The 19,840-nt window shown below is 41.3% G+C and overlaps 1 protein-coding gene across 2 annotated transcripts; it reads left to right on the top strand.

Moving 5' to 3' along the window:
- Positions 1–5,227: 5,227 nt before the first annotated feature.
- pde6d (phosphodiesterase 6D, cGMP-specific, rod, delta) lies at positions 5,228–19,517 on the top strand. Of its 2 annotated transcripts, XM_061240112.1 has the most exons (6): positions 5,228–5,466; positions 15,769–15,857; positions 17,296–17,421; positions 18,287–18,392; positions 18,924–18,969; positions 19,066–19,517. In XM_061240112.1, exons 1-6 carry the CDS (start codon positions 5,417–5,419, stop codon positions 19,087–19,089), a joined length of 441 nt encoding a protein of 146 aa, XP_061096096.1. In that variant the 5' UTR covers positions 5,228–5,416; the 3' UTR covers positions 19,090–19,517. The 2 variants fall into 2 exon arrangements, with proteins under 2 accessions (XP_061096096.1, XP_061096095.1); XM_061240111.1 differs by having other exon boundaries at positions 18,924–19,517.
- Positions 19,518–19,840: the final 323 nt, after the last annotated feature.

The raw sequence follows: 19,840 nt of genomic DNA, 5'->3' as shown, positions 1-19,840 counted from the left end.
GTCGAACTGGTCAGCCAGCTACCAGCTGCTTCAAAACCCAGTTTGGATAAATGAAGCCTGTCTGTATCGACTGTGAGCCAGCATGCTGTCCTTTGTAGGCCAGCACAAACGCCACAAGACCTCCCCTGCAGGCCCCTCTCACTGAATCTCAAACATTGATTAATTTCCACGCGCCGGAGCTATTTTCAGCCCACAGATTATCATGAAACACTGCCCAAATCAAATTTAAAAACCACCCCTCCCTGGTCCATGCGACAGGACCATTTGCATATTAAAAGACGTCAACCCGAGAGAGAGGAAGCAGGTCAGCCATTTTCTGGCAAATAATATCCTTAAGAGTTAAAAATAGTTTGGTAATCTCTTGACAGGTATCCCACTGCACCCTCAAGCATGATTTGGACTCTCTACCATCAAAAGTTCCACTAAGAGTATAAAAGTCCAGCACTCCAGTAGGAGACAACGCTATAAATAAGGAGGTAATTCTGTAAATAAATGAAATAATTATTCTATTTCGGTTTGTCTGTTTCCTTTGATGCTTGCAAGAGATTAATCTGAAGTGTATGGTCTCTGATAGGGGACACAAGCTGAAGTGACAGAAAGCTTTGAGTCCCAGGTGCATCAGTTTCCCAAGACAGAATAATAACGATAGATGTGCATTTCCTAAAGTGCGATTGCGGCAAATCAGTGAACTATTTCTACTACTGCTATGGTATTCAAATATTTGCATTTACAAGCCTGCGTCCAGGTATACCTGAGTGGTCTGAGTGAATATGAGCTCTGCTGGAGGGCAGAGGCTATTGTGACATCACACAGTGACGGAGAGCATCTAATTGCTTAATTAAAGGAGTTGATTATATTTGTAACTCACCTAACCTGGCTTTGGGAGTTCACGAAAAAAGATAGTGTTCTGCACTTTTGGGCAGCACGGTGATATAGTGAATAGCGCTTTCATCAGACCATGAAGCTCCTGGGTTCAAATCTTGGCCAGGGCCTTTAGGTGTGGAGTTTGTTTGTTGTTCTCTCTGTGTGAATCTCCTCCGGGTACTCCCTTTTCCTCCCAAAATCCAAAAGACATGCAGGTCAGACTACTTTGGGCATTCACAGAGCATTGCTGCAAAATTGCATTTATATCAATAAAGGTTAATAATAGTATTTTTGATAGTTGCTCTGGATGAGTAATGTATCGGATAAGGATTGTAATGCAATGCAATGAAAATATTGCAATATATCCTGCAATAGCCAGCAGCATGTCAGGCTGACATGAAAATACAGTCTAACTTTCATGAAAACTTGATATGACTGATTTGGTATGAATGTTTCTTTTGTATCCTTTCCCAAACAAAACTGTTCCCAACTTCCCCTACTCTCTAAGAACTCTAAGAAGCATACATTGAAAGGTCTCTGTTTAATTCCATACTGTTTAAATATTATGAGAGCAGAATTTGTGCAACTGAAACCTGAAAATGGCTGCAGATGTTGAAAATGTTGACAAACATACATAGTGAGCAATTTATTAGGTAGACCTGTACACCAGCTTGCTAATGCAAATATTTAATCAGCCAATCTTGTGGCAGCAACTAAAAACATAAAAGCATGCAGATGTGGTCAAGAGGTTCAGCTGTTGTTCAGACCAAATGTCAGAATGGGGTAGAAATCTGATCTAAGTGACTTTGACTGTGGAACGATTGTTGGTGTCGGACAGGGTTGTTTCAGAATCTCAAAAATTGCTGATCTCCTGTGATTTTCATGTACAATATGCACAGAGAATGGTGCAAAAAACCAAAAACATTCAGTGAGCAGCATTATGCAGGCAAAAACACATTGTTAATGAGAGAGGTCAGAGGAGAAGGGCCAGACTGGTCGAAGGTGACAGTAGTGCAAATAACCATGCATTACAATAGATGTATGCAGAAGAGCATCTCTGAACACAAAATGCGTCAAACCTCTGAGTAGATACAGCATCAGCAGACCAACAAGTCTGAAAAAGTGCTCACTGAGTGTACATTGCTGAACCAATTTCACTGTGTAGGACTTGTTATAATGAGTTCCTCCACAGAAACTTGTTAGCAATTAATTTTTATTTCCATTTTTCTGTGGCCTCTTGTACAGCGGCAGTATTCAAAACCAAGCCAGCGGTAAGGGTTTTTCAAGGGCAGTGGTTATAATATTTTTTTTATGGACAGGAAATATATTTTTACAGCAAGGAAAAACTATAGCATCATGTCTAGCGTGCGACAGTAGCGTCTTTGTGTGTAAGGCATACTAAAAATAAGTATCATTTCCTTTGAGCTGAAGGAAGTGAGCTTTCCTTGTTAAAGACGCGTCGCGCTTGGGTCCACTTATAACCACGTACTTCTTGCACAGTTCGTCATCCTTATTCCTGATTGCACAGCAAGACGCGGAAAGGGGAAATAGAGTCGGGTGGTTGATTAATCAGCAAAGCTTTAATTCAGTCGTGTATTTTTGTCAAGAGGACAGCAACACAATTCTGCGTACATACCGATAAGATCTGAGGCTTTATAACAGTGACGCAAGAGTAAGGTTTCATGATGAACAAAAGAATGGACTTTTGGATTCAAAAGGGTTTCCTCACCACAGCAAAGCTCAATGATTGGTTCATGTGGTAGCTCCACCCATTTTCAGTCACAGGAAAAGGCACTCTCCAGCCACTAATTTTTTATTCTTTTGAATTCTTTTTTTATGGTCTAATAAGTACATTTGTGGTTGGTGATATAAACACATTTATTTGGGGAAACAATGTAGGATGAAATTAATATCACATTTTTCGCCTACACATCTCATGTGTGACTTATGTTGAAAAGAAGACTTCGTTCATGGCTTTATAACCGATCATATGTCAATTGTACCTGATCTGACCTATTCTGTTGTTTGTTCTATGACCTTTATATGCACTTCTTTTTACATCACTTTGATTAAATGCATCTGCTAAATAAAATGTAATGTGCAGTACATGAGAAAGTCTGTTTGGATTACTTGTTGTTCTATACAACTAATTCCTCGGTAATATTGGTGGTTCTCCAGTCATTGTGTGTGTTTCTCTCCCCTTGATACTCAGACCTCATCCAGAATCAGCATGTGTTCTGGACATCTCAGCCACTTATTGTCAGGCATGCTTTCTCTCTCAGCCAAGACATAGCCCGACTTGGATCATCACCCACCCCACACACGCGCGTGCATACACACACACACACATATACACTCCCTGTCTCTCAGACTACCAGGACCCTCAAATTCTCCACTGTGTTCAACATAAGAAAACTATTGTAAACTGTTCTCTCAACTGAAATGGCGCTGTGATTATGTCTGCTCACTGCTGTGGATCACTGCTACTGTCACTGCCATTTCTGTACACAGTGGTACAGTGAGGCACAGACCCTTATAAATGCCACTTTCTGCTTTTGTTTACAGCAATGGTTTCTCCATAACACCCCAGCACACCACACAGGGGCAAGTGTATCTCAGAAATTATTCCAGAAAGTTCCAAACAGTTTGGAGCAAATTCAGTGTCCAAGGTGAATATGTAGCTAAGAGTAGCAAAGTTTGCATCTTGCACACACTACATGTTAGATAATGCTCATGCGCTCTGTCATAATTATAGCCCTCATATTATGTTTAGAGTTTATGACCGCTTTTATATTTTGGGTCAAATTGACACAAACAGTTTTAATTGACACAATATTATTGTAAGAGAAACATTTTGACACTTTGTGTGTCACCTTATTATCGTCTCCCAAATGAAAAGCCTTTTGTCCAATTCTATGAGAAACATCTCATTTTAGAGCCTGAGGTAAGTAAAGGTTTGACACCTGTGTGAGAAAGTGCCACCAGAATCATCCACAAAGAACTCTGGGGTAATTTTGGCACCCCTGTTCAAAAAGCCTTTTGCAATTAATATCTCGGTGAACAGAAACGAACCTGACCTCTAAATGGTATACGTTTAAACATGACACATTTCTTAAAATAATTAAAGAAAGAAAAAGGCCCTAGTACTTTGTAACTTCTCCTCGGTTAACAATAGCAGCTTGCAAACGCTTCCGGTTGCGAGCTAAGAGTCTTTCAATTCTCGATTTTGGATTTTTTTCCCCCCATTCTTTCTAGCTCAGAAATGTTCTTCGGCCTCCTTGCTGTTAGGCATGTTTGAGATCTCTCCACAGATTTTCAATAATATTCAAGTCTGGAGCAGTTTGAAGCGTTGAGAGTTTTTTTTAACCATCTTCATTCTTACATCTTTGAACCCATGATTGTTAACACCAGACAGAACAGCCACTACAGTTGGATACTTTAGAAGTCATGGAGTTACTTTAGAATAAAAAGTTCAGCCCTGGAATTATATTCACCTGACTCATTGAAGCCCTAATAAGTAAATCACCTGGGTCTGGGCCTTAGTAATCATCTTTTGAAGTAACAAAGAATAATAACTTTTCCTTTTTTGTTCCTTTTCAACAGTAAAAAATTAAAAAATCTTGCTTTAAAAATGGCAGAAAGGTCTCATGTTTAACACTGCACCATTTAGAGTTCAAGTGCTTTCCCTCATGTACAGATTCATTGTAACAGACATTTAAGCCAGGGATGCCCAGGTTTTTTCACCCCACTGTATATTTTATTACATTTTATAGAGCTACAGAGGGTAAAGCTAACCCGACACAACACCTTTCTACGCAAAATCTGTACAAGACTTCTGAAAACATAGTTTTATGTTTATTTACTATTTGCTGTTTAATTTGAAAAATCATACAGTATCAAGATTTTTTAAAAGAAATTAAAGGCTTTAGAAAAAAAAGTTTTTTGTTTCTTTTTTACAGCTGTAATTATGTGAGTCTGTGTTATAATTGTCAGATGGATGGATGACATCATCATTTTGATTTATGTTCAATGAAAATTTGGCATAAAAACAATTAGCTGTGGGTTTACAGCTGTAATCACTGATCATTTACTGGATTTTTATATCTTTGGCTGTAAATAAATAAAATAATAAATACCGCTGAAAAAAAACGAAACGTGAGAGCTACATTTGACTCCAGTACGCTTCCATACAGCGGTAACTAGGAGACGTCACGTTGCTGGGGGTTGCCACCGGTGACGCGTCCTCCTCGCCCATTTCCCGCCCAGATATCCAGTCTATGTTCTCTGATTGGTTCATTTCGTGTTGGCCTTCACTTCTTTGCAAGGTGTTCGGGTGAATGTGCTGTCAATCCTCAACAAATCTATTTAGGGTAGGTTGATTAAAGGCTCAAGAGAAGCATTGGTGTTGAGATTAAAACTGCATCAATTACCCTTTAGCATATTGTGGTTTGGGTCTGAGGCGTTTTAAAGTCCAGCCATCATTTTGGTTAAGATTTCGGATTGTTTTGTTTGCTTTTTTCCCCAATCAAGAAAGCTGAAGATTTCCGAAATAATGTCTTCAAACGAAGACAGAGCCAAGGAGATTCTGAAAGGGTTTAAATTGTATCCTTTGCGATGGATGGGGGTTTGACCAGCTGTCAACTAGCGAGCTGTTTGAGCTGATCGTATTAGCTAGCTACAGGTTGAATCATATTCAATATAGGCAAATGCATTCGCTTACAAGCTTCCGAGGCATGCCTCGGTATGTCAATTTAGCTAGTCCAGCTAACTGCTAGAAAACAGTATTTATCTTACTGCATAGCTTGCTAACGTTACCTAGATATCCAGAGGGATAAGTAGCTTCGCACCGTGTCTCTTAATTTGTTACATTGCTAGCATGATGGATGGCTTTAGTTACCTTACCTTACCTAGCAAGTCCCTAATTAGTTAGCTAGCTAGTTTTTTGTGTGTATTTTTTGGTCGTAACGTACTGTGCTTCTAGCATACTAGCTAAAATTGTTGGCTATGATCCTCAGGTTGGCTTAACGTTATGTTACAAAAACAATTCTGCAGTGCACTTCGGCAGCTAACTAGCCAACCTTTTGAGATTAGTGCATTGCTAGCTAGTAAACCTTAGCTAGCTAGCTAGCCAACTATCAAATTTACTGTATGGGACACCACCATTTTTCATACAGCAAACAACTGTTTTAAGATGGGGCCTGCTTTCAGATTTGACAATGTCAAATGGATTAATCACAAAACCTGAATAATAGAGCATTTATTTCCTGGGATAATGAGTGTACGTGGCGGTATGGCGGTACTAGTTGGCTAGAGTTAGCGATCTCGACAGAATCAGTGCTGATGAAATATAACGTTACTAGGCGTGTGACGTTAGCTAAAAGTTTGAGTCGTTACTGCAGATGCTGCATTGACTGATGAGTGAGTAGTGTTAAAGAACGTGATGCCATTGGTGCAGCATGCTATTTGCAGGATTTGCAAATGAACCTTTTTTTAATGTAGGTGTAACTACTTGCGAATTCCTTTTTTTTCTTTCGTGTTTATAATAATGTTGCCATTGGGGTTTGCCGATTGTCATTACGAGTTGGTTCAATCTTACTGTTGGAATTAAGTGGCGTTACGTGTATCGATTTTGTTATTTTAATGGAGAATTAAAAGGTGACCAGACAGTTTTGCGAGAAATGTGCAGTTATTACATACTTCATCTTACCCACTGAGTGCTGTTTATATAAAGCGGGCTAACGTACTGTTCCTAAAATTGGTCCCAGGCACACGCACTGGAGTAATCACACCTGCAATGCCGTAGACGATTTATCATATGGATTTACAATAAGCCAAATAACGTTTCCTGGACATTTGATCTGTCAAGCCTAAGCATGGCTATGTTGATATTGTCTCTCGGACCATCCTTGCTCGTTTTGTCTATGACCTTGCTGGAGAAGACTAGGGAGTTTTTTCCTGGGCTGGTAATTCTTAAATCCTTGATTTACACGGACAGGGATTTGCTGCTTTACGGCTGCCCTTGGTCTGGAAGGCGAAACTGGTGCATTTCAGCACTCGGGACAACTCGTGAAAAGTCCACTTCAGTGACTTTCTGAGCGAATGCGAAATTATTATTTTGCTACTTGCAGTGAGGTGGTAGAAGCTGTTTTATTACTGTGCAACGTTTTTATTATATAGACATTTGAAGCATACACAGAAACGCCAAGAATGACCATGGCCCAACCGTAGTTCATCTTAACTGGACGTGTTGTATTGGAAGATTAACTCTGAATTCCGTCGGTTACCCTGTGGTATTTTAATGCCTCCGGTTGTGTCTTAGCTACAGTGACGCATTGTCGCGTTAAGTAAGATGCCTTCTCACCTTTTTGTGCAAGAGCACGCTATGGGCCCGTTACATAATGTAGGTAAACATAGTAACGATGTTCCAGAAGTAGTTGCAAGAAACGGATTGCCCTTCAAAACTCCCGATGACCAGGGTCACGAAAGGAATGTACTTGGACTGTACGCAAGCGTTTTATACCCTGGAGATTGAATTTTGTTTGAAGAATTGTGCTTGCTTCTTGCCTGTTGCTGCAGCTGAAATACTTCCTTTCCTTGGATTTCTTCCATGTTTTAAATTAAATTGGTGCAGCCTGTTAGTTCTTGCTCATACTGAAAAAATACTGAATAATTTTAGTTGGAAACATTTTCAGCAATGCTGAAGAAAAAAGCTTGAGGAAATATTAAAGAATGGCCATTATTTATTGTTGCAGGTACACGTTGTATTGGTGCATTCCGTCAGGTGAATTGTGTTGGCCTCGTGTGGCTGAACCAACTTATGTTGAAGCATTTTTCTTTTTTTTCAGGCATAATAGAGCTTCAAGTGACAGGGCGTTTAATTATGTAGGTAGACAAGGGCCGTTTCCATAAAACACTCAAAGATGGATGTACAGTAATGCTTGTTTTTAATTACCTTGGTGCATACATACAAAGTTAATTGTTTAATCTGCTTGTATCTGGTGAAATACATGGGTGGTGGTAATCATTATTCTGTACAGATAAAACTTAAGTTCTACTTTTACATATTAATGTCAATGAATGCCGTTAAACATTATAATGTTTCCTGGCATCCATATTGCATTGCTGTCGGTTAGTATTGGTGTACGCCTCTGTACTGGTGACTGTCACATGATCATAATCACAGTTCTGCAAACATTGCAAAATATGCTCATTAATTAGCTCTTGTGGCAGGTACAGTCCATACCGTAGACTGTACTGCTTGTTAATTTCATGTCCTGTAACACTGTTATGTGACGCACTTTGTAAACTCCATGTTTTGAAAAGTGCTGTATAAATAAAATAGGTTTTACTTATAAAACGTACTTTAATGCAATAACATTAATTACGTGGACTGTGAAGTGACTCAAGATGGTGGATGTTAACTTTGGACCCGGGCACTGTTAGAGGTGACACCAATTCTGTTGACACCAAAAATCCATAAACGCAGTGCGGGACCATTTCTGGCATCCTTCTGTATTCCCATGATTCTAAGGGTTGAAGGTGGGAAAAGCACTCAGTCTCTCTCGCTCTCTCCCTCTCTCACTCTTCCCCTCTGCCTCTTTCCTGTTTGCCCTCTTTCCCTCTCCTTGTTTCACTATCCTTCTCTCCCTCTTTTTTCCCCTCTTTCTGTTTCTCTCTCTCTCTCTCTCTCTCTCTCTGTCTGTCTCTCCTCCTCTCTGTCTGCCGCGCTCCTGTCCTTGGTGACCGCCCGCTCGGCGGGGCCCCTGGGGTGAGTATGCTGTGCGGAGAGTCCTCCACTGGGTGGAACAGAGTCACTCTGTCTCCTGTCCCTTGGAAACGGGATCTCTGAAGCACAGTGCTGGAGCGGGAGCACAGACAACAGGACTCGAGAATCCGATTTTAATCTGCTTTACGGTTTTCTGATTGTAGGAGTGTTTGTAAAACTCTAGTTTGAGGATTTGTTTTTTTTACCACCGTAGGATGCAGTCATTACACATTTGCTTCAGTTCGGAAGAGCTGTCCAAAATTGCGTCATTGTGACCTCTCGGCAACCCTTGGAATAGCCCTACATGCTAGGAGAGCTGAGCCAAACCCTGGCCAGTTGAAACTGCCTGAACTTTGACCTTAATCTGTGTTCTAAAGGCTTCTTTCGTGGCCAAACATGTCATGAAAAACATTTATTCCCTGTAGTTTTTATCCACTAATCAGTAAATGAAGCTTTTAGGTTTTACCTTTTAGGTTTTACCTTTTAGGTTTTACCTTTTAGGTTTTACCTTTGCCTTCTGATAATATTATGTCTTGAGGTTTAAGGCTTGATGTTTGTTAAATGTAACACAGTGCCTGTTATGGAGTTCCTTGGGACCATTGACTTTGGGGGATAAAATATGAACCGTGTGCCTGTGACATCAACCAGTGAATTTCCATGGGCTTGAGAGAACCATTTTGAAACTGCAGAAATACAGTTTTCCTGCCACCATGTACATGATTGGAGCCGGGGGGACCCCTTACTGTATATAGTCATGAAGTCTGGGTTTAGGTTTATCCATTAAGCACATGAGATACAATGGGCTCATTCCAATCGCTTATTTTTCTCCCCTTTTTTCTTTTATTGCTTCTGACCTGGAAATCGATTGAGGTCCACCACCTTTAAGGACATTCCAACCCCTTAAATGTTCCTTCTAGGAGCTAGAAGTAGAAGTTAGGAACTCTTTCCTTAGCACATCCTTTGCGGAAGTATTTCTTCTGAGAGTGTGACGTCTAAATGATCAACCTGTGGATCCACTGCTCCCCATCTGCCATGTCTAACTGCCGTGGTTTCAAACTGGCGTTTGAAGGAGCAAGGACATTCTATTTGCCTAATTTGTTTATTTCTCTTGTCACTTTTCCTAGCCTTTCCCAATGGGTTTTCACTATATTGGTACCTTTGACTTTTATTGAAATAGGTGGCTGAAAGACCTACTGTGTACTGGAGCCAACAGCACTGGTGCTAGTGAGCATCGTCTCTCAAGAAGACCAGGGAGCGAGCTTCAAAACCGTAGCCCGTTTTTGGCTTCTTGCTTGGGATATATTATATGACATTTCATCGATTGGCACTGCTATAATATCTGATAGGTACTCCGTGCTGTGATGGAAATGTGAAATAAAAAATGAATAACATGTTAAGCTATTGTGGCATTTTAGTTTAATGTGCACTAAAATGACATGAGTATGCTTTTTAAAGTATGCTTTAAAATATCCTGAAACATTTAGATTTAGTCTGTTTCAAATGGGAAGACTGCACTTGGAAGGTTCATTGCAGAGATGGAGAGATGGCCTTTGTGACCAAGGATGCCTGGTTTCCTGAACAATGGGCAGCCTTTTTAAAAATGTATGTGCAAAACATGGCTTCGGCTCAGAGCGACCATACTCTGTGGGCTAATTAAGGCGATGGTCTCTGAGTCTGTCAGCCAAAGCCCCCCCATACCCCCATACCCCCCCCATGGCTACCCCCCCCCCCCCTCCTGTTCATCAGCAGGTGTGATCCTACTGACATCTGTCACCACAAATCCCAAGTGGAATATTGAAAACCGAGCCTAGTGAGTGAAATAGTTTGGGATGACTTCAGTATCTCTCAGTGCAGCATGTCACATTCATATTTGCTGTTGTAACTTAGTGGGGAAATTGGTGTCTGGCGTGCAGGTGTGATTATTACAGGTAGTCTCATAGAGATTGACTTCTCTTTTGCAAGTGAGCCCTGGAGACTACATGTCTTTGGTCTGTGGCCAGAAATATTAGTAACCCATGAGAAACCCACGCAAACATGGGGAGAACACAGGAACTCGAGAAGAGGGTCTCAAAAACTCAGAAACCAGACTTCTTGGGAGGCAACCACTCCGCCAAGGTTTTTCGCAGTTGCAGACACTGCGTTACACTGGTAGATGTTAGCGAGCATGTGCTAAGCTAGTTTTTTTTATTAATGGATAGTTTTTATTAGTTGGCACATGAACAGACTTTTTTTTTTTTCTATAATTTGAATATAATCTATGACTTTCTGCAGTCTTAAATCGGCTGTTTTTATTCCTGCTACAGAGACTGCCTGAGACCTACATGTGGACTTGTATAACTGCATTATTTAAGATTTAAGATTCAAGCAAAGCGTTGTTCTCTGAGAATTGTACTCTTGTAAGTATAGTATATTCCTGCAGGGCTATCTTTATCAATGAGAACCATGAGCCTTCCAATATGAGCATTTGTCATTACATTTTGTTTCGATGATTAGTCGTCTAGACTACATGGTGGACAGAATGCACCAGGGAGCATATGCTGGATACTTCTCTAATTGCTATTAGCTGGCTAATCCTACCCAATTAAGGTGGCTGAGAACTCAGGGGCACAGAATATTCTGGAAGGGTTAAGAAGTAGGGATGGGTCTGATTTGGGTTCCATAATATTTCAGTGAATGTCTTTTAAAATTTGTGGTTGCACGTTCAATTATCAGATGGGGCGTTGCCATTGTACCTTGACCTAGACACTTGGCTCGACTTCCTTCAGTAGACGTGCAGCTGTGTAAATGAATGTGTACATCAGGGATCATCAGCTCTGGCCCTCGAATCCAAATCCAGCTCTGGGCTTCTTTTCTCCAGGGTAATTAGTGCTATGGTTTGGCCAGGCTGTCTTCACACCTGACTCCCAGGTAAATGGAGGGTGGAAAACCAGCAGTTCTTGGCCCTGGAGGACCGCGAGTTGCTGATCCCTGGTGTACATTGAAGCTATGAGGAGAGACTAGCACTCTTCCAATTTTCTCCATCTGTAACCCCCTCAGCTCCTGAATAAATTGGGGAGGGAAAAAATACAAAAGTAGGGTAAACTACATGTTGTTCACTAAATAAATAATATCTGTCCCTGGGGAAGCTGTTAAAGGGAATAACACCATACATAAATTTTAGTATATACAGTGGTGTGAAAAAGTGTTTGCCCCCTTCCTGATTTTCATGTTTGTCGCACTTAAATCAAACAAATTTAAATATTAGTCAAAGACAACACAAGTAAACACAAAATGCAGTTTTTAAATGAAGGTTTTTATTATTAAGGGAGAAAAAAAATCGAAACATACATGGCCCTGTGTGAAAAAGTGATTGCCCCCCCCCCCCCCTGTTAAAACATAACTTAACTGTGGTTTATCAAACCTGAGTTCAATTTCTCTAGCCACACCCAGGCCTGATTGCTGCCATACCTGTTCTCAATCAAGAAATCACTTAAATAGGACCTGCCTGACAAAGTGAAGTAGACCAAATGATCCTCAAAAGCTAGACATCATGCCAAGATCTAAAGAAATTCAGGAACAAATGAAAAAGAAAGTAATTGAGATCTATCAGTCTGGAAAAGGTTATAAAGCCATTTCTAAAGCTTTGGGACTCCAGCGAACCACAGTGAGAGCCATTATCCACAAATTACCCCAAGAGCTCAGCGACGACTCATCCAAGAGGTCACAAAAGACCCCACAACAACATCCAAAGAACTGCAGGCCTCACTTGCCTCAGTTAAGGTCAGGGTTCATGACTCCGCCATAAGAAAGAGACTGGGCAAAAATGGCCTGCATGGCAGAGTTCCAAGACGAAAACCACTGCTGAGCAAAAAGAACATTAAGGCTTGTCTCAATTTTGCCATGAAACATCTTGATGTTCCCCAAGACTTTTGGGAAAATACTCTGTGGTCTGACGAGACAAAAGTTGAACTTTTTGGAAGGTGTGTGTCCCATTACATCTGGCGTAAAAGTAACACCGCATTTCAGAAAAAGAACATCATACCAACAGTAAAATATGGTGGTGGTAGTGTGATGGTCTGGGGCTGTTTTGCTGCTTCAGGACCTGGAAGACTTGCTGTGATAAATGGAACCATGAATTCTGCTGTCTACCAAAAAATCCTGAAGGAGAATGTCCGGCCATCTGTTCGTGACCTGAAGCTGAAATGAACTTGGGTTCTGCAGCAGGACAATGATCCAAAACACACCAGCAAGTCCACCTCTGAATGGCTGAAGAAAAACAAAATGAAGATTTTGGAGTGGCCTAGTCAAAGTCCTGACCTGAATCCTATTGAGATGCTGTGGCATGACCTTAAAAAGGCGGTTCATGCTCAAACCCTCCAATGTGGCTGAATTACAACAATTCTGCAAAGATGAGTGGGCCAAAATTCCTCCACTGCGCTGTAAGAGACTCATTGCAAGGTATCGCAAATGCTTGATTGCAGTTGTTGCTGCTAAGGGTGGCCCAACCAGTTATTAGGTTTATGGGGCAATCACTTTTTCACACAGGGCCATGTAGGTTTGGATTTTTTTTCTCCCTTAATAATAAAAACCTTCATTTAAAAACTGCATTTTGTGTTTACTTGTGTTGTCTTTGGCTAATATTTAAATTTGTTTGATCTGAAACATTTAAGTGACAAACATGCAAAAAAAATAAAAAAAATAAATAAATAAAATCAGGAAGGGGGCAAACACTTTTTCACACCACTGTATATATATTATATGACCTGTTGCTACCCATTGCTTTCTAGTACCAAGCAACCAAACCAAACATTTTTTTTTTAATGGAGGGCCGAAGAGATTAATAAAATGATACCATCGTGCTCAACCACTGATTTGTAGGAGCTTCGTTTGGGAATGAAGTGATGGAAACAATTGGTTTAGCTGGTCTTAGTTCAGGATCCAAAGAGCTGGAAGCAATTGTTATGATGATTATGATGGTGATGATGAATTATCTTGAGAGGGAGGGAATAACTGCCTGATTGTAAATTAGAATAGAGTTTGAAGCACAGTTGGCATTAGGACTGAAGTGGGAGTTCATCTAGGTTTGAGATGCTTGGTTAGAATATGGAGCAATCAGAGTGAATGACTAGTGCCAAGCAGGGAGAGCCGAGCAGCACTGTTCCCACAAGAGAAAAGAGCTCTTGGAGCCTGTATTCTTGAAGCATCTGAATAAGATGGCTGATCTAGGATCAGTTTGTCCTTTTAGCTCATAGTGGATTATGCTGGGGTATAGGTGCGGTGAAACCATACTTTAAAAATAAAATGATACTTCTTTAAATTATACTTATTCATCCCGTTTTGCTTTTAGCAGTGTAATGTTGGCTAGTGTGGCACTGAAATTTGGTCCAGCAGGTGCCAGTCCCAGTGCCATAATGGTTCTGGATTTCAGTACCTTAATATAAAAAATAAAAAAAGGCTTGCATGCTTTTCTCTGCCCCTTGCCTGTCCTTATTGCTACTGGAGCTGGCTGGCTGGCTGGCTGGCTGGGAGGGGACTCCTGAACTGGGGTAAGATTTGACTTGAATGCAAATCTGTTTCTTGGTGAATCGCACTTGTGTCCCGTGTCCTCAGTTCCCCTGTTAGGGATCCTGTCAGGTCTTCTGAAGCTTTTGTAATATGAAGGCGTTCACACTCCATTGTGGGAAATGTAGTACTGCACAATATATTGGCAGCATTAAACACATGACAAAATAAATAAGCACTCCAGAAAACTTCTTGTCGTAAGGTGCAGAGTGTTGCATAATAGATATAACGCCAAAACAATAGTTGTCCCATAGGTTTTCATCAGTACACATTACTCTTGTGTCAGAGCACGAGTTAAGTGTGCGTACATACAGTATATTGAAAACATGACTGTTTTCTTATCGCTGACATTGTTGCTTTCTTAGCCTTGAGTGTTTTATTATTAGTCTGTGGGAGTGCTACCTTGGCTGTGCTTCGATACAGGGTATCTGTTAGAAGCGACTTGGGCTAATGCTAACCCCTGTGCTCGCAGAACCGCGCTGATTTGTCTGCATTCACACAAACCGTGTATTTGTGTGTTGAGGTCAGCGGAAGCTGAACAGAGCAGGGCTTCTCAGGCAACAGAAAGCGGCTGTTGAGACGTGGGGCCGTTCCTTCAGAAACAGCAGGCTCTGTAGTATGGAGGGGGGGTGTAGGGCAGCTTGCTCTCTGTTGTGCGCGGGGGCCGTACAGAGGACAGATGGCGGGAAGCCCGGCCTTCAGGTGTTGCTGACACGCGGTACCTGGTGTTGTCACCAACTTTTGTTCTCCTCTTTTGTCTCCTCTTTTGCCCTCCTACCAGCCATGCTGGATTGTGCTTGTGGGGCTCTCCTACAGGGAGGCCATTAGTTTCCTGGTTGATCTGGAAATTATGCTTTTCGGTCATGAAGTGTCTCTGGGTGCCACTAGCGTTCTGTTTTTATAGCTGAATCTGTCCTATCGGTGGTCGAGTGCAAAAGCTGCTACAGAAGTCCTGCGTGCTACACGGTGCAGAGAAGGTCCCAAAAGGACACTGTATCCCAGTTCCCCAGGGCCCTGTTCTGAATGTTGCCATTTTATATTTTTAGGAGCAATCATTGAGTAAGAAGTTCAGCTTTTATATCTGATGTAAATTTCATTTCATCATGCTTAGAAGTGAGACTTCTAAGTTTAATGTTTAATGTTTACAGGTTGAGGGAGAGGGAGAGAGGGGTTTACTTGAGTGGTACGAAAGTATCCAAGCATGACATAAAGATTTAAATGCTGAGTAATTTTACATCAAAGAGAAGTGTACCTGAATATGGATACAGTAAAATTGTCATGCATCTGAATCTTATTGCCTTGTGCCACTTGTATCCACTCTCGGCGGGAGGGTAGCCTTAAGCTTGGATTGATCCGCCAATGCCTTTACTCAGCACCTTAGAATTTAAAGTGCCCTGAATGTGCTGCTCCTCGCTGTGTGTGTGTGTGTGTGTGTGTGTGTGTGTGTGTGTGTGTGTGTGTGTGTGTGTGTGTGTGTGTGTGTGTGTGTGTGTGTGTGTGTGTGTGTGTGTGTGTGTGTGTGTGTGTGGCATTTGAGCAGGCTCAGCGAGCTTGTTCCTCTGCTCAGGAATCGATTTCCCTTAATCACAGCAAATCAGGAATTGGATGAATTTACGGGACGCAGAGTCCGGGAAGGTTCTCTGGCAGGGCACGGAAGACCTCTCTCTACCTGGGGTGGAACATGAAGGTAACTGACCCACTCGCACCTGAACCCTCCTCCTGACCTGGAGCACCATCCTGTTCCAGGGCTGTGTTTCTACAGTGAGCTCCAAAAAGCCACGACCCTAACCCTGAAATGGGGGGGGACTATGTGTATAAAGTGCTTTAATTTCTACATAGTGCGACCAAAATTGATTAAATTACCCTGTGATAAAAGCTGAAAGTCTGCACTTTAACCGCATGTGAATTGTTTGATTAAACATCTAAAATAAGGTGTCTTTGTCCCATGACTTCTGGAGCTCTCTGTTAATTGGAAGCGTTAAGAGGTATATACGCTATTGTACCGTGTTGGAAAAATCTGAAATTATCCACCCTGCTGTAAATACAAATCCTTAAAGAGGAGAAAAAACCCTCCCCTGGGTTTAACTCCTAATATGTTATGAAATACAGTATTTTTACTTATTTAATTTCATTTATTATGTGTCTTATGGTATTCAGTGCGTCATTGCATGTCTGTTTTAATAGGGAGTGTTGTAAATGTAAAGTCTGTTACTCCTCTAGTGTAGAAGCAATGAGAAGCTCTACTAAACATGAGCTGAAAGGATTTGCAGGGCCTTAGTCTAATTGGACCAAGTCAGCCATGTCCTAATGGTTGCATCACCTGTTGTCTTGCCATGCAATCCGACTGCTTTTAATTATCCAGATGAGTCTTCCTGGCCTAATTTAGCAGCCCTGTCATTGTGTACGTACATGCGTGCGTCTCTTTTCAATTATTCTTTAGGCTTGCCTTTCTGTGGGCCAATCAAACGTCACCACGTCAGGGCTTGTTTTTACGCGTCAAAGTACAGACCTTGAAATACGCCTCGATTTTTTTAATTTCTGATTTGGACAAAGGATTATGTGTAGTGTACAATGAACTCTAGCTGTAATCTGCACCCTTGGCTATTACGCTGGTCTATTATGATTACAGTGAAAACCCATTATGATTTTCATTTCTGCGGCCGTCTACAGTGACGGCAGGGTGATGACGCGTTGCTGCTGTTCTCGGAGAAAATGAGACGTCTGAAAGCCACGATTCAAACAGCACTTACTCATCAGCATTTTTCATCAAAATTCTATTTGTGCCCCCATTTAGTATTCCAGGAATTGCGTTTGAGCTGTGTTGCTTGGGAGTGATTGTATTGTAAGGGCTCTGTTGAATTACCTTGAGTGGGGATTGTGTGAAACTGTGATGTCACAATGTGTGTAAAGAATGTGAATTTAGGCTATGTATGTCGGCATTGTAAATTGTGGAGAAATAATGGGTGCATGTTTTGACTCCTGCTTGTTAGATTTGTATGACTGGATGGAGTAACAGGCAGGTTGTTAACTGAATGTTCATTCTTGTTCAGGACTGTACTTGTGTGTGTGGCTGTGTGTGTTCACCCCGAAGTGACCTGGTTTGACTGACTGTTCTGTTTTTGCAGCTCGCGTTCCCAAAAAGATCTTGAAGTGCAAAGCCGTGTCCCGAGAGCTGAATTTCTCCTCCATGGAAAAGCTGGAAAAGTTCAGACTTGAACAAAAGGTTTTTTTCAAGGGCCAGTGTCTAGAAGGTACCGCTTCCCCACTTGGCCTTTCAACTTGTCTTTTCTTTTTTTAACTACGGTGTGAGATGATCTTCATGGAACATTCTAGTGCTGAACATTCACTACTGATAACTGAAAGGAATGGAGTTCTAGAACAATGACTAGATGGAATGTGGGAGGAAATTATTATTTTTTTAAATCCAAAAATGGTTGGGTGTCTGCAGCTCATTGCTCTCTAGCGACCCCCACTGGCTGATCAGGTGCATGCCAAAGCAGCATGTGAAAGGTCTTCCTCTGACTCCACTCTGTGAGCTGAGCTGTGGGGTGTGGTGTGAAAAGCAGCAGGCTGGTGACACCAGGTGCTTTGGAGAAGAACAACAAATGTCTACACTCTCCTGAATCGGCAGCAAGGGCTCACGCCAGAGCACGGCTGCGCCTGCAAAATGGATAATTGGATATCCAAAATTAGGGTGGGAATTGGATATGTTCAGCCCTTTACAGATAATTTTTTATTTTTTCTCCACCCCGCCTCGGTCACTCCCATAACCAAAAACTATAACCAACTATCCCATAAACAACATGTTACACTCCTTTTACACTCATCTGTTTGAGCTGACTGATTGGATTTGTGCATATCCAATATACATGGTCCTCCATTTACACATTCAACGCATCGCGAGTACCCGAGTCTGTCCATATAGAACAGCAGTGTCCAATCTCATCTGAGAAGTGTGGGTGCAGGATTTGATTCTACTTAAGTCTTGATTAAAGAATATAATCATTTAATTATTTGAATTGAATTGAAAGTTTTGAATATGGGCGTATGTCTGCGTCTGTTGCATTGCCTGAGTTTGTCATGAATCAGTTTTCTTTCGTCCTGTCCCCCCCGCAGAATGGTTCTTTGAGTTCGGCTTTGTGATTCCCAACTCCACAAACACATGGCAGTCCTTGATAGAGGCGGCTCCAGAGTCCCAGATGATGCCCGCAAACGTTTTAACGTGAGTCCCCTTTGCTTACTTCTGCGGTAAACCTAGGAGGGGTATTTCACCAAGCAGGATTACAGAGTTAGCTGGATAACTGCACTCAGCAAAACACAGAACAGATGCTTTAACTTGTGGAAGAACCTATGCACTTGTAAGTCGCTTTGGATTAAAAGCGTCTGCCAAATGACTAAAATGTAAATGTAAACAGAACAGCTCTTTTTACTTCAGTCCATGTTCCACGTTTGTGAGGTTTTCGGGTTTCACTCGGTGCAGTTATACAGCTGGCCCCGTTTCACAAAGCTGGATTACCATCTGGTCAGTCTAACACATGGACCTCGTAGGGGGCTGTAGTGTCTGATGGATTTCAGTGGTTTTTTTGCATCAGTGGTTCATTCAGGTCATTGAATGACTTGCACTGCTGCTCGACAGGGCTGGAGCACGAGACCTGACCATGCCACTGAAACACAGCCTTTTCTGTTCAAGCTGTTCTGAGATGTACAGGAATGTATGACTAATTTTAAATTGTTGCCCTCTCGTTCCTTACAGCGGTAATGTGGTGATAGAGACCAAGTTTTACGACGAAGAGCTCCTCGTAAGCACTTCCCGAGTACGACTGTTCTACGTCTGAAAGCGAACACATTTCAATTATTATAATTTTTTTATTTTAATTTTTTTTTTTTTTTTTAAGGGGAAAAGAACAAGTCTCTCATAGCTACAAGACTTTCATATGGTCAGAGAGGACCATCCATGAAAAGTAGATTTTTTTCTGTTACTGCGACCAAGTTACTCGAAAGAAAACGACACCAGAAGCCAAGAAACCATTCGTGGCAAGTTCTGAAGTTCTCATCAGCTCTCTGTGAACAAAGACTTTGTATATATGAGCACTGTGGCTCCTTGCATCCTACCTTGTAAATTATTTAACTGTACATTTCCCCTTTTGCTCCAAAGTCTCCGCTTGCAATGTACACTGCTTCATTGTCGGCCTGTATTTTTAAAATATTTGCTTCCAGTTCTTGAAGTTGTGGATGTTATTTTTTGGTTCCTTTGTTTGTTTTTTTGCCCTTAGCTGTAACTAAACTGTAAAATAGGTTGTGTTTAATACTGAATGTAAGTATGAATTAAAATATTCATAGCCACCAATGCCAGCTCAAAGAGGTACTGTTTGTTTTGTTTTTAATTTATTTTCACAAATGTTCCAAGACAAGTGTTAGTAATTGGGATCTTTAGACCTAGTGAATTGTAAAGCTTGTTCAGGTGTTATTTTTGTCCCGTTCCTCTAACAGTAAAGAATCCTTTAACTTGGAATATAATGCTTTTTATTACACCTTGTTACCTGTCGACTTAGATTTGCTTGAAAGGTAGTTTTTCCATCATCTACATCATTGCATCTCATGGTAATGCAGGTCTTGTTGCAAAGGCAATTGCAGCATTTCTTTGCAATTTGTGCCTATTTTTCCCCAGTT

Source organism: Conger conger, chromosome 4 (assembly GCF_963514075.1).
Source record: "Conger conger chromosome 4, fConCon1.1, whole genome shotgun sequence".
Lineage (NCBI taxonomy): Eukaryota > Metazoa > Chordata > Actinopteri > Anguilliformes > Congridae > Conger > Conger conger.
Note: the sequence above shows the minus strand (reverse complement) of the source record. Positions and strands in the feature narration are given on the sequence as shown.